At 39.4% G+C, this 14,298-nt stretch overlaps 1 protein-coding gene across 7 annotated transcripts in view; it reads right to left on the reverse strand.

Annotated features, from left to right (window-relative positions):
- The window catches only part of Ankrd17 (ankyrin repeat domain 17), a 166,101-nt gene that overhangs the window by 33,989 nt on the left and 117,814 nt on the right, over positions 1-14,298 (reverse strand). For all 7 annotated transcript variants that reach the window (XM_063240326.1, XM_063240325.1, XM_063240327.1 and 4 more), the window contains 2 exons: positions 2,190-2,361; positions 617-1,064 (listed from right to left, as the gene is read on the reverse strand). In XM_063240326.1, the coding sequence (XP_063096396.1) occupies positions 617-1,064; positions 2,190-2,361 (620 nt within the window). The remainder of the gene's footprint in view (positions 1-616; positions 1,065-2,189; positions 2,362-14,298) is intronic.

A 14,298-nucleotide genomic window follows, 5' to 3' on the forward strand; every position in this document is an offset into this window, starting at 1 on the left:
TTGTACCTTAGTGTTCCCAACAGTGCTGGGATCATGGGTATGTACCCCCATGGCTGCCTTTTCCTCAGTAGCATATGATATAAATAGCCAATTTTAAGAAGATATTCCACTGAGGACAAATTTAGTTCAGATGAATCACAAATAATGACCCTTGTGGCCATGTGTGGTGGCACAAGCCTAGAATCTCAGTACTGGGGAGGCTGAGACATAAGGACTGCTCCAATTGCAAGGCCAGCCTAAACTGCATGAGAGCATATCTCAAAAAACTTGTGAAATTACAATCAATACTTTTAGTAAACTAAGCTTAACAATGAAAAAGAAATTAATTGTATAGTAAAATTAATTTGATTTCTCATAAGTATAACATCTTAAAAAAAAACCTTAATTTTCACTTGAAAGTGAACCTTCTTTAGCATAAAAACCACACTGTTGGGCCAGGGATTTAACTCAGCAGCATAAGCATTTGCCTGGCAGGTAAATTCAATCCCTGTACCCAAAATAAACCCCAAAAATCCACACTGTTTTGCAAGTTATTTCACTTGTTTTACCGAAAGTTAAGTAGACATTGTTTATGACGACACTATTTGAAAGAGTCAAGACAAAAAGTGAAACTAACTTTACTGAAGCCTTCCCAGAAATAGACTTCCTCTCCTCCTTAGGAAATGTGACCAGGACAGAAGGCTGCTTCTTGCTGGTGACCGTGGTGGCAGCCACGGCTGCTGAGTGATTGTCGCTCTTCAGACTGCTATTGCTGTTGCTGCTCTCGTCGCTGCAGCTGGAGATCCTCATGTTGTCACTGTCTCCGCTCTCACTAGTGCTGCTGCTCTTGGACTCTCCATTCACCTTCTCTGGCTGACTATATGAAATCGGTAGTGGATCATCAAATATAATTTGAACGTTTTCTGTTGTAATCTTATTTTTCCTGTTTTTCCTCTTTGAAGTGGTAGTAGTTATGGTATTATTTCTTTTACCATGGGCGCCTGCCAGAGTCGTCCAGGTTGCAGATATACCTATGGTTGTAGTGGTTGTAGCACTTGGAGGCTCTGTCAAGACTTCGGGCTCTTCTGTAAAAGTAGCAACCTCAATTAGCAAGTCTATTTAGCTTTAAGCACTTGACGAGAAACAAACAAAAAGACAACCCAGGAGTTATTTTACTACAACAGCTGAAGTTATCAGTCCTTCCAGAATTCATGGACAATGAGGTAGATATGACTGATCTGTATCACCAGGAACTATTCAAAGTATAACAAGTATATATAATATATAAAGACTAATATGAGAACAATTTGGGAAATATCAACATGTACCAAATATTATGTATTATTAAATTTCATATGTAAAACAATATGGTCTTTTTTCTGAGACCATATTTTTCAACTATGTATAGGTAAATTCAAATAATGTATACAGTTTATATGCACACTGCTCAATAAAAGGGAAGATAGATAAAACACAAAGAACAAAATGTTTTAAGAATCAATTTGACAGCCAGGTGTGGTAATCCCAGCACTTGGGAAGGTGAAGTAGGAGAATCAAGACAAGTTTTTTTTTTTTTTTGCCTTTTTCCTTTTTATCGGTACCGGGGACTGAACTCATGACTGCCTGCTTACAAGGCAAGCGCTTATGCAGCTGAGCTAAATCCCCAGCCCCCATTCACCACAAGTTTGAGGCCATCCTGAACACCACAGCAAGTTCAAGTCCAGCCTGAACTATATTGCGAAATCCTGTCTTTTAAAAAAAAAAGAAACAGGACATGGTGGTATACCTCTCCATGAAGAATGAGGATGGTCACTTGAACACAATTAAGGATGAGTCTGTGCAGCATGAAGATAGGACATCTCTATATGTAAATAAGGAAGTGAGCAAATAAGCCAAACAAAAAGTTGGAGGAAGGGAAAAAAAAGCACACATTATCTTTTTCTTTGTCTTTTGAGACAGGGTCGACTTACGCAGTTCCGGCTGATCATGAGCTCACTGTGTAGCCCAGGCTGTTCTGGAATGCTCAAGGATCCTCCTGCCTCACTGTCCTGAGTGTTGGGATTACAGGTGTACACCACCTCACCTGGTCAGCACATACTATTTTAAGGGTTCAGTAATTTAAAACTGTTAGTGACTGATACTGAACTAAATATAGTTTCTACTAGAAAGTATTGTATGGAACAAATTAGATGCCTGTTTACAGAAAATACCTTCAGCTTTAAGCTTTTCTTTTTCTTGAGCAGCCTGGAGTTCAAAGTTCTCTTTATTTTTAGCTTCAATTTCTTCCAATTTTCTTCTTTGTTCTTCCTTTTTCTTTCTTCTCTTCTCTTTTCTCTTTTCTCTTTTGGCAGCCAATGCCAGTCTCCGGCTTTCTTCCCTTAACTGTTAAAACAAATGTAATAGAAAACAAACATGTAAGCTGAGGCTGAAGCAGGAGCATCCCAAGTTCCACCAAAGCATGGGAAATTCAGCAAGGACCTCTGTCCCAAAATAAAAGAGGACTTAGGTTGTAGCTCAGTGGGAGAGCCCTGACCTTAACTCCTAGTAGTGGGGAAAAAAAAACAAGAACACAAATGTAATAATGGAATTTACTGTAGAGAAAAAGTTGTCACATAATTTTTTTTTTTATTATTTGGACCAGAACATCATAAAACACTGTTATCTAACTCAATTCATTGTTTTAGGTTATTCAAATCTTCCTAAAGAGACAATAATATTTTTTAAATAGGAAGATTAGATCAAAGATATAAGACTTTTTTTTGAACATGGTTTTGCTATACAGTCCAAACTGGCCTTGAACTCATGGTAATCCTCCTGCTTCAGCCTCCCAAGTGCTGGGATTACAGGCATGCACCATCACGCCAGACTCTAAAGACAAAAGGCATTTTAATATGGGCAAACGACAAAAAAAAAAAAAAAAAAAACAAACAAACATACTGCAACTCTATAATCATTACATTCTATTGTATTGTAGCTCTATAATTGAGTAATGTGGTACCAGTTTTGTTCAGTAATTTGGCAAAATTAAAAAATATCACAGAAAGAACAGACATCACATATTAGCAAAAGTTGTAAAAAATCAGTTCTACACTGGTATTTTAGGAAAATTTAAAGCCTCCAATTAAAACAATAAACTACTTATGCTAAGAAGTTATTCTAGGCTCAGCTTGGTGGCGCACTCCTATAAACCTAGTATTCAGGAGCTGAGGCAGGAGGATCATTGCAAGATCAAGCCCAGCCGGGACTTCAAAGTAAGCCCAAGGCCAGATAAACTGCATAGCAAGAACCTGTCTCCAAACAAACAAACAAACAAAACAAACAAACAAAAAAAAAAAACAAAAAAAAAGAGAGAGAGATAGAGAAAGAAGTTATTCTATAAAATGGTGGGGAGTTGTAAAACTGATCACAGTAGTGGTAAAGGGAAACAAAAGTAGTCATTAAAGGGAAGGAATGGATAAATGTATGTTTACAGACTACTTGGAAAATATTTTAAAGGATTATAAACATGTGCATAAGAAAATGTTCACAATTTAACATTTGTTTGGTGGTTGATAAAGCATGCAGTATACCAGTAGCTTAATTTACAGAGGAAGGGAATTTTTAACAGGTGTCAATCTGTAGAAGGGAAAAGCTTAGAAAGACATTTTTTTTTTTTTTTTTTGTAGTGAGGATTAACTCATGCACGCTAGGCAAGCGTTTTACCACTGAACAATACTCCCATACCTTTTAAAATTGTATTTTGAGACAGTCACATTAAATTGGTCATGCTGGCCTAAAACCTGAAATCTTGAGAGGCTGAGATTACCAAACCCCGCTACAAATGACAGACTTTTAATTATTGCCTCTCAGTGGGGTAGAGAGGATGGCAAGATGGCAGGTAGATGGTGACCTTCAATTTTACTTCATTCATTAACTACATATTGTTTCTATTTGTGGAAGCGAACAATTAGTTTCAGAATAAAAAAAATTTTCTCAAAAGAAGCTATGCATGCATGTATGTTTGTGAGAAAGGGTCTCACTGAGGGTGTAGTTCAGGCTGGCCTTGAACTAGAGCCTCACTTTCTATGTGCTGGGATTACAGGCACACACCACCACTCAGACATAAGAAAAAAGTCTGACTTCCTTTTTTAAGCCATTCCCTAGACACTCTCTCTGGTCTTTTAAAATTATCCTTTTGTTATTAGAACTCTGAAAGGTCTGGCTCCCATTGGAGGTTTCTGAACCCTGGAGCAAGGTTCCTGGAAAGGACAGCCTGGTGAGGAGACCATGGAAGGCTGGCACTGTCTAGAGCATGCAGACTATCAGGAAATATATTTGATGCTAAGGATACAGAATGTGCTTTCACAGCATCCCTTAGAAATCTCTGCCAGTCCTCCAGAACAATACAAGTTCTGGTAGAAACATTTGGGAGGAAGGGTGGGGCAAGGAGGTGACCTTTACCTAGTACCTCCCAGAAGGAGTGGAGCCGTACTTGCCCATTGGTGAATCTGAAAGAAGGAACTGCGCCAAGTGTGCTCAGCTCACTCTCCCTCTAGAATCAAAGTGCCTGTCCTCCGAAAATGTTTTCCTTGGCCTCAGCTCCAGCAAGATGCCCTGTTCTTTCCCAGCGTACGTCCCACCGTATGGAATCGGTAAGTGTGACGGAGGGGTGGAGTATAAAGGCTGTGCTCAAACAACCACCATTTAAGGCCAAGTCGCTATGACTGTAGTACACAGTAAGCTTCCCAATGCAGAATTCAACTGGCATTATCTGTATGGAAATAGATGTCTTGATAAAGGAACTAGAAATGATTAGGGGAAATCGAATATTGCAGTTGAAGTGTGAGACTTTTGGTACTTCCAGAATGGATCCTTTGAGGATCTCCCCTATTTGGCCAATGGCAGGAGCTAATTCTGTGTAGTGCCTCAAGGTGAAAGAGCTTTTTAAATAATAGAAGAATTCACTGGGGATGGTGTAGCTCATTGATAGAGAATGCCTGAGGACCTATTTAAGTCCCACCACCAGAAAAGTGTGAAAGAAAAAAAATACATTTATCTTCTTTCTTTGTTTTGAGATGAAGTCTCACTTTGTTGCCCAACCTCAATTTTGGTTTCTGGACTAAAAAGATCCTTTTGCCTCAGTCTCCCCAGCAGCTGGGACTAGGAGAAGCATCACAATGGCAGGAATTTAAATCACAAAGTAGCATTTCATCTAAACTCAACTGGTTTAGAAATGAAGGGAAACCAGGGACTCTGAGAAAGATATATATCAGTGTCTTGAACTTTAGTGCATGTGTATGACACTAGGATCTTAAGTGGGTGATGCACACACTAGGCAAGCGCTCTGTTATTCTCTTATCAGTGAGTTACAACTCAGGTTTTGTTTTTTGTCTGTTTTTTGGTGAGACTAGGTCTTGCTACATAGCCCAGGGACAACAGGCATGTGTCACCATGCCCGGCCATTTTAAACTTCCCATGCTAGCCTGGCCTCATTTTTAACTGCCAATGCCTCAGCTTGCACAGAGCTGGGATTGGAGCTGTGTGCTACCCTACCCATCTTAAAGTTTAAACTTTTAATTTAATGTTTAAGATTAAAAATTTTAAAGCTTTTTTTTTTGTCTTTTGAGACGGCGTTTCACTATGCAGTTCAGGCTGGCCTTGAGCTCACTGTGTAGCCCAGGCTGGTCTCAAACTTGCAAAGACCCTCCCACCTCAGCCTCCCAAGTGCTGGGATTACAGGCTTGAGCCACCACGCCCAGCTCTAAAGCTGACATTTTGATAATCTGGTTTTTACCAGTCTCTTCCTCCATGAGGAATAACCCCAGTTCTGTATTTAAACAGTGGATTGAACCCAGGGCCTCCATACTAGCTCCTCTCTTTTCCCTTTGAGACAGTGTCCCACTAAACGCCTAAACTGCCCACTTTGGGAATTTATTTTCCTCTTGTCTCTGGTCTCCCAATGTGCTGAGATTACGGGTGTGCACCATCATGCAGTGCATCCTCGAAATCCCAGTACTCCAGAGGTTGAGGCGGAAGGACCACTTAGTTTGACCCAGTGAGTTCAAGACCAGCCTGAATTACATAGTGAGATCCTGTTTTGAAAAAAACAAAATAAAGAGAGTTTTAAAATTTAAGACTGATGGTTTGACAGTCTGGTTTATTTTACTAATCTTTGGAATTGGTAACAAGTGTGGCAGAAATTAAGAGGTTTAAGAAAAACTTTCTTGGGGGAGATCTCAGGTTATGACTACAAAAGAATCCAAGTTTATAAGGCATGGAGCTCTCTAAAACTAACCAGAAGCCTGACATGGTGGTACATATCCATAATCCAGCACTATGACAGGCTGAGGCAGGAGGATCACAAATTTGAGCTCTGCCTGGGCAATTTAGCAAGTTAGTTTCAAACTGAGAGAATTTACAGTGAGCTGGGAATGGAACTCAGTGTGAAGACTCTGGGTTCCCACTCCCCACTAGGATAATAAATACATAAACAAGCAAACATTAAAAAAGTAAAACAGCAGCACATGATGGCACGTGCCTGTAATCCCAGCTCTTGGGAGGGTGGCTGTGAGTTCTAAGCCAGCCTGTGCTACATGGTGAGACCCAGTCTCAAAAACAAAAAACAAAACAAAAATGGGTAAAACCCAGTAGCACCCCTTTTCTAAAGGGGTGAAATTACTAAAGTACACTTGTGAGTGTGTCCGGGTGGTGCCAGGAGGTTTGACCTTGGGGCACCTTCAGCATCTAGTCCCCTCCCTCCTGCTAGCTTGATAAAGGATTAAGATAAAAGCTGGGCCACACCTGTACCAACTATGCTGGAGGCTGAGGCTAGAGAATCTCTAGCCCTAGGAGTTCCAGGCCAATCTGTACAACATGGAAGACCTTGTCTCCTCAAAAAGGTGGTTTGGGGTGTGTGTATATGGACTGTGGGAGGAGCCGGAGCAGCTTAGAGGTACCACTGAACCCTGGCTTTCATCTGGAGCACTAAGAGGAGGAGGAAGCAGCAGCAGCAGACCCAGCAGTAAAGGAGACCCCAATAACCAAGGAAAAGAGCTCGCGACCACTGAGGGAAGATCCTAAAGCAAGCAGAGGGGAGCAGAATCCCTTTAAGCTCTGCACGTGCGGTCTCACATCTGTACCTTTTCCTAGGTCTCAGGCATAACCACATCTCACGCCCTGAAAGCACCACATGGAGCACTGCTGGGACGGGAGGCTCTGAGAAGATCACCTGGAGAATGACCACTGTGGAGCAAGGAAAGGCACCCCCCTAACCAGTCATTCCCAGGTGAGGGTTCAGGAAATATGGTGACATTTGGGACTTCACCTTTAATTTTTTTTTTTTATCAGTACTAGGGACTGAATTTACGACCATGCACTTGCAAGGCAGGCGCTTATGCCGCTGAGCTAAATCCCCAGCCTCACCTTTAAATTTTTAAGAAAAAAATTTAAGGATTTAGGAAGAAGCAGTCTAAAGAAATAACTAGTATATTTGATATACAAAAGTAAACTCAGGTTGTGAATGAGAGCCAAGAAGAATCAGGGGCAAATGGGACCTAAATATGTAAAGGATTTAATATTCCACACACTTTTCAAAGTTAATTACTTTTTAAAATTAATGGGAGGTTTTTTTTTTTTTTTTGTCTTTTTCATTTTTACCAGTACCAGGGATCGAACTCACGACCGCCTGCTTACAAGGCAGGTGGTTATGCCGCTCAGCTAAATCCCCAGCCCCAAATTAATGGGAGTTTTATATTTTGTAGTGCTGGGGATTGAACCCAAGTTCAAGTGCTCTATCATGTGATCCATCAATGAACTCTTTTCATTCCCAAGAGTTGCTTTTATTTATTTGTTTAGGTAACAGTAACTGAACTCATTACTTCGCATTTGCAAGGCCGGCGGCTTGCGCCACTGAGCTATATTCCCAGCCCTAGAGTTCCAGACCATAAATCAAAAATGGCTACATCTCTGACCTTTTCTGAGCTAGGGCACCATCTTTTTCCTGTTAGATAGTACAAAGCATAACATGGTGAGAACAGAGGTACTTTGTTCTAAGTTACTTGACTATACTAACCGATTAAGGGACGTAGGGAAGGGAAGCCAAAGACAAAATCAAAAGGTAAAGAGACAATGAATAAAGAATTGTGATCAAAGGATGGGAGGAGGTTCCAATAAAAATTTATTTGTAACTTGCTACATGACAGGCATGGATAAAATACCACTGCCATGAGGAAGTTTGTACTTAGGGAAAGGGGGATGTTCAGGGGACAAACATAATAGGACTATAGACATTTTTTGATCTGCAGCTGGTTGAATTCACAGATGCAGGATTTTATACACTAAGTCATTTGTTAAGACATACAAATTAGAAAAGGAAGACAATAATAGGATAAGTGTGTATATGTGGACAGCTGGGTGATCTTGATTTTAAATAGGGTGGTCAGTGTAAGATGCAGCTAAGAAAACATAAAGGTTCTAAGTATTTCAGGAAAAGACAACAGGACAAAGGCTGTGAGAGAGTACTGTGGTACAAACTAGTGTAGTTGAAAAGCTTAGAAAATCAATTTCAGGGAAAGTAACAGGAGACTCAATCACCTTTTAAGGTGTGGAAGGGCCCTTCCTAAGGCCTACCTTCTACTGGGAGGAAACTGATTATCCATTTACAAAGTAGACAGATTGTGAATAGTGAGACTAAGGGAGTCTTTGAATGACCCATGCAGTCATTCAGTAAGAGATCATATCATATTAATGGTTTGAACCAAGGTGAGAAGTAAAAAAAAAATTAGTCAAGATCTTATATACAATTTTAGGCACATATAAGATATTCTAACATAATAGTGGATAGATAAGAGCCACGGGTGATTCCAAGGTTTTCAGCCTGAACAATTAGAAGGCAAACAGTTATAAGCTTAGACGGACAAAGACAAGAGTCCATATTTCTTATATAAATTATGTCACTTAAGGTGAGTGAATGCATATACTGAATAGCTAGCTGGACATATAAGGGTAGAGTTTAGACAAGATATCTAGACATAAATATAACATGAGCTGACGTATAAAGTTAAGTCTGAATGAGCCCAGTGGATAAAAAAGGTAATTCTCTCTCTCTCTTTTTTTTTTTGGTCTTTTTCGTTTTTATCGGTACCAGGGATCAAACTCACGACTGCCTGCTTGCAAGGAAGGCGCTTCTGCTGCTGAGCTAAATCCCCAGCCCCAAAAGGTAATTCTCAAATAGGACAAAAGTCTCTTCAACTAAGAGATAGGGGAAAAGAGAGGATCCAGGGTCAGAGAAGGAACATCCAGGCAGTTAGGTGAAAAGCCAAAACATGGAAGGGGCAGGGAAGCCAAATGAAGAGTGTATCAAATGTTAACAGTAGTAAGGTGTAAGGTCGGGTTGGAGAAGTAACCATTAAAATTTGCCTACTTGAAAGTCATTGTACATCATCAATATAGGAATAATTTGGGTGTAGTTGTGAAGCAGAGAACCTAGGATGAGAGATTAAGTGTTGAAAGTGGTAAAAATAGGTAAGTCTCCCAAAGAATGTTGCTAAAAAGGGGAGTACAGAAATGGGTCAGTAGCTTAAAAGTTTGAGACAAGAAGTTTGGAGGGGCCAAAAGAATGTTTAATGAATGAATGAATGGCTTCTTAAGATTGCAGACTATGTTGATGAGTATGATCCAGGAGATGGGCAATGTCATAGAGAGAAAAAGAGAATTGACTAGAGGTGATGAGCAGTGTTGGTGAGTCAGAGCAGCCAAAGAAGACAAGTGGAAGGACTAGTTACCAAACAGTTACCTAGTTGCTGGCAGGAAATATATAGGTGTAGGTATTAATGAGTTGATACATGGAGTAGAAAAACACTCTGAAAGCTTACTAGGAGGATCCAGTGTTGCAACTACTGGTCAGCAATGCAGGGCTAAGAAAATGTAATAGTTATCTCTTGGGTATCTGTGGGATCCTGGATCCAGGACATCGTTGAATACTGCAATTCTTGCATATTCGTATCCTATAAAATAGCATGGTATGTGCTACATAAAGAGTTGTAAGTATTATAGCATCACTTAGGAACTAATAATAAAGAGTAAGGAGTCTGTACAAGTTTATTCATGTGCTTTCCTCCAACCCCTCAAGAATTAACAATCCGGGGCTGGGGATTTAGCTCAGCGGCATAAGCGCCTGCTTTGCAAGCAGGCAGTCGTGAGTTCAATCCCTGGTACCGATAAAAACGAAAAAGACAAAAAAAAAAAAAAAAAAAAAAAAAAAAAGAATTAACAATCCATGGCTAGGTAACTCCTTGTATGTAGAATGCAGAGACACAGAACACCAACTAATTGTAAGACCACCATTCCATCCACAAGATTCATGGTCACAGTCAATGCAAGTTGTCAATGCCGACTGTTATTAGGATAGAGGCTAACAATAAAGAAAAGGAAGCCAGGCAGGGTGATATGCTTGTAACTCTAGCATTCTTGGAGGCCGAGGCAGGAGGATCACAAGTTCAGGCGCAGCTCTGACAACTCAGTGAGAAAATAAAAAATAGACAGGGCTGAGGAGTTAAGTCCCCAATCAATAAGGGAGGGAAGGACAATAGGAGCTAAGGATGGACACAGAAGTGAAAGGACATGATACAAAGGGATCCCACTACAGGCTGGATGTGTCAGCAGTACTAATGGAGGTGGACTGTAGAGGGAGGAAAGCAGGAAAGACGAGGGGATGAGCAGAGAATGGAGTGTGTGAACCTGAGGTTTTACCACGGTGTGTTAAAAATGTCAGAGACAGCTCCCTAAAAGGTTGTGAAAACTAAGGAGAAAGACATTTGGTAATACACTGAAAAGAGGAAGATTAATAGGCAATAATATAACCCAGTTAATGTTCTAAAGGAAAGCAAATAATTGTAAGAAGACTCTATACTTTACATGAATACAATTACCCTAGAGTAGGGAATCCTACCACATGCCAAATGCTCACAAAATTTTTCCTTTTTCACTACTTAGAGTTCACAGTGGCTTCAAACTCACAGCAATCCTCCTGCCCCAGTCTCCCAAGTGCTGGGATTACAGATGCACTCCAGGATACTCAGCAGAAATATTTTGGTACATGGAGTAAGTTAACCAAGCACCTCAATTCAAACCAACCACAATTAACCCCAAAGTTCCTAAATGATAAATTCTGGACCCATAAAGTGTCCCCTAAGTACATACTGATTGATATAAATGGTAATTTAAAAATAGCCAAATCTTTATGTCCCAACCTACTAATACTTCAAAGAGAAATACAGGCTGGAGTTTAGAAATAAAGCTCTGTCCACTCAAAAATTGTCATTAAAAGTATACAATTTAGGTAGAACAGTCAAATTAGAGCTAATTAATTTGTATGTAAGAATTCTTTGTTAATTTACACTATAAAAACTAGCACCAAAGTATTTAAAAACCTCAAAAAAAATCCTGAATACAATGCTCCTATGCAATATTCTGCAGTTATTTAAAATCACTATCAACTGACAATATCCAATTATCAAAAAGGGAAATGCAGGTGATGATAATGTGTTTGTATGATTACAGTTTTCAAAAAACCACACCAACACAATGTACGTGAATATTTATTCATTCATCAAGTATTTATTGAGTGCCTACTATGCCATTTGTCATTTTTTGGTACATACAATTTGTGAAGTGACAAGCAAAATATAGTGTTTAGAATGTTAGAAAATAAACGAACAAGAAAAAATAGGAAAAAGGCAGGCATGGTGGCATATTCCACAGAAATGCTAGCTCAGCCTGGACAACTCAGTGACAGCATGATCCTCTGGAAAAATTTTAAAATTTCTGGGAGTGATAGCTTAGTGCACAGGCATGGGATGGATCCCCAATATCTGTCTGTCTCTCTCATACACACAAAGTTTCCTTTGATGGAGATGAAGAAGAAACTAAAACATGAAGACATGTGAGGAACACTCAATGCCAAAAATACAGTAAGAGGACAAAGGACAACAGTTGCTATGGCTGAACAATGTGACCAGAGGAACAGGAATACATACTCTTGTTTTTGTTTCTTGAGACAGTCTCTTATGTAGTATAGGTAGACTATGTGTCAGCCACCTAACTGCTTGGATTACATGCATGCATAACCAGGCCTGGCTGAGAACAGACAACCACAGAACTTAAAACGATTTTGGTAAGTTTTGTCTACTTCAGGCAAGTTACTTCTCACAAATTCACTTTTCCCAAGTACATTAAGAGGATAATACTTTTTTACCAAGATGAATAAAAGTAAAATAACAAAAATTATTTTACCTCACTTGGGCCAGCATGTAGTTATCCCAGCACTTACATATTTGGTATACATTAAAATGTATATGAAGTCAAGTGTGGTGGTAAAAGCCTATACTCCCAGAAGGCTGAGCCAGGAGGATTACCATGAGATTGAGGTCAGCCTAGGCTATAGAGTGAGTTCAAGGCCACCTTGAACCATACAGTGAGATCTCTTCTCAAAAAAACAGAATAGAGAGGCAAAAATAAAACATTCAAAGAAAGCAAATACAAAAATAAGTCAAAGAGGTACAGATACGTGTGGACATAGTTCAGCAGCAGATCACTTGCCTAACATTCTTAAGAGCCTGGGTTTGATCTTCTGCATCATAAAAGTATAAAACAAACAAAAAGTAGATAAAGCAATAGTTATAAGGTTCATCACAAAATTTCATAATACATTCAATTCTCTTCAAAAACGTTATGTATGTAATGGGACATGACTGACTGTAATCCGGGTCCATCCTTAATACACACCTACATGACACTTTAAAATGACCCAAAAAGCAAATTTTGCTTTGATCAGACTCTAAACCAGAATTTTTTTTTTAAAAAATGAAGAACCTCTAACATATTTTCTTTTTTTCCTGTACTGGAGGCAAAATTGAGAGTATTGCCAAACTGCCCAGGCTGCCCAGGGGTAGATTTGCAAACTTCCTGGATCACTTCCCAGAGTACTCAAATGATAGGTGTGGGCCATAGTATCTGGCAAAATGTATTTTCAAATTTCAATTAGAATGAAATGTTTAGAATAACTCACTTATGTAAAATAAAACAATTTAACCAAGCAAGCAGGTATAGCAGAAAAGAATGGATCCAACCCAAATCATAAAGGGTATATGAACTAATATATAGTGAGCTTCATGCCTATACTCCTAGAGGCTAAGGCAAAAAAGACCTCAGGTTAGAAGCCAATCTGGGAAATTAGTGAGATCCTATTTGAAATTAAATAAAAGCCTGGGACATAGCTCAGCGTGAGATCAACCCCAAGTTTGTTCTCCATTTGCAAGAGCAGGGAAAAAACAAAGGAACAAACAAGGAAGTACACGTATAATTATGGCTGCATATCCTTATTTAAATAGTACTTGTTAAATTTCATAGCAAATTAGTGGAAAATGTTTGTAGGGCAGGAGTTAATGAAGAACTATGAGAGTGTTCAAACTGTATGCAGTTTTGAAGTATTTTACTTTCCATGAGAACAGAAAGGGATGATGTACTCTGCCCTAGAAATAACAGTACAAGTAGAAGTTACCTATTTATTGGGGTTGGGGATTTAGCTCACCCACATAAGCACCTGCCTTGCAAGCAGGCGGTCATGAGTTTGATTCCCGGTACCGATTAAAAAAAAAAAGTTACCTATTTATTTTTGTGCAAGGTACTGGGGAGAATCTAGGGTCTAATTACACTGAATTACATGGTTTCACTAAATTGACCGATTGGGTTCACACTTGCAATCCTACCTCAGCCTCTCAAAGTGCTAGTTACAAGACTATACCCCCATGGGCCCAAATGAGAAGTCATGCATTTAAACAAAAAGTTATTTCTGGCCATGGTGGCCCATGTCTGTAATCCCAGCACTTGAGAGGCTGAGATAGGAAGACTGCCATGAATTAAACTAAGACCAGTCTGAGTTACATAGTGAATTTGAGGCCAGTTGTCTTTAAAAGAAGGAAGGGTGGATGGATGGAAGAAAGGCAGGCAGACAGACAAAACACCAAATAATAAAGTATTCATTAAACATTCTAAATGGTATATTCCACTAGTTGGTTATGCCTTTATTAGTACACGTGATACTTCAGATAAATATGTTGGCAATAAATTAAAGAAGGTCGGGAATCAAACAATGTAGGTGTAATTTGAAGATTTAAGAGATGTGTAGTTGAAGTAAGACCAAATTCAAAATCTGAATCTAATCTGTCTTTTTTTGGGGGTGGGTTAGTTCTGAGATAGGATCTCCTTATGCAGCTCAGGCTGACACTGAACTATGTAGCCCAGGGTAGCTCCCAAAATGAGGTGATCCTTCTACCTTAGCCT

The sequence above is a fragment of the Cavia porcellus genome, unplaced genomic scaffold, assembly GCF_034190915.1.
Source record: "Cavia porcellus strain 051 isolate PalLab524CR breed Dunkin Hartley unplaced genomic scaffold, mCavPor4.1 scaffold_30, whole genome shotgun sequence".
NCBI lineage: Eukaryota > Metazoa > Chordata > Mammalia > Rodentia > Caviidae > Cavia > Cavia porcellus.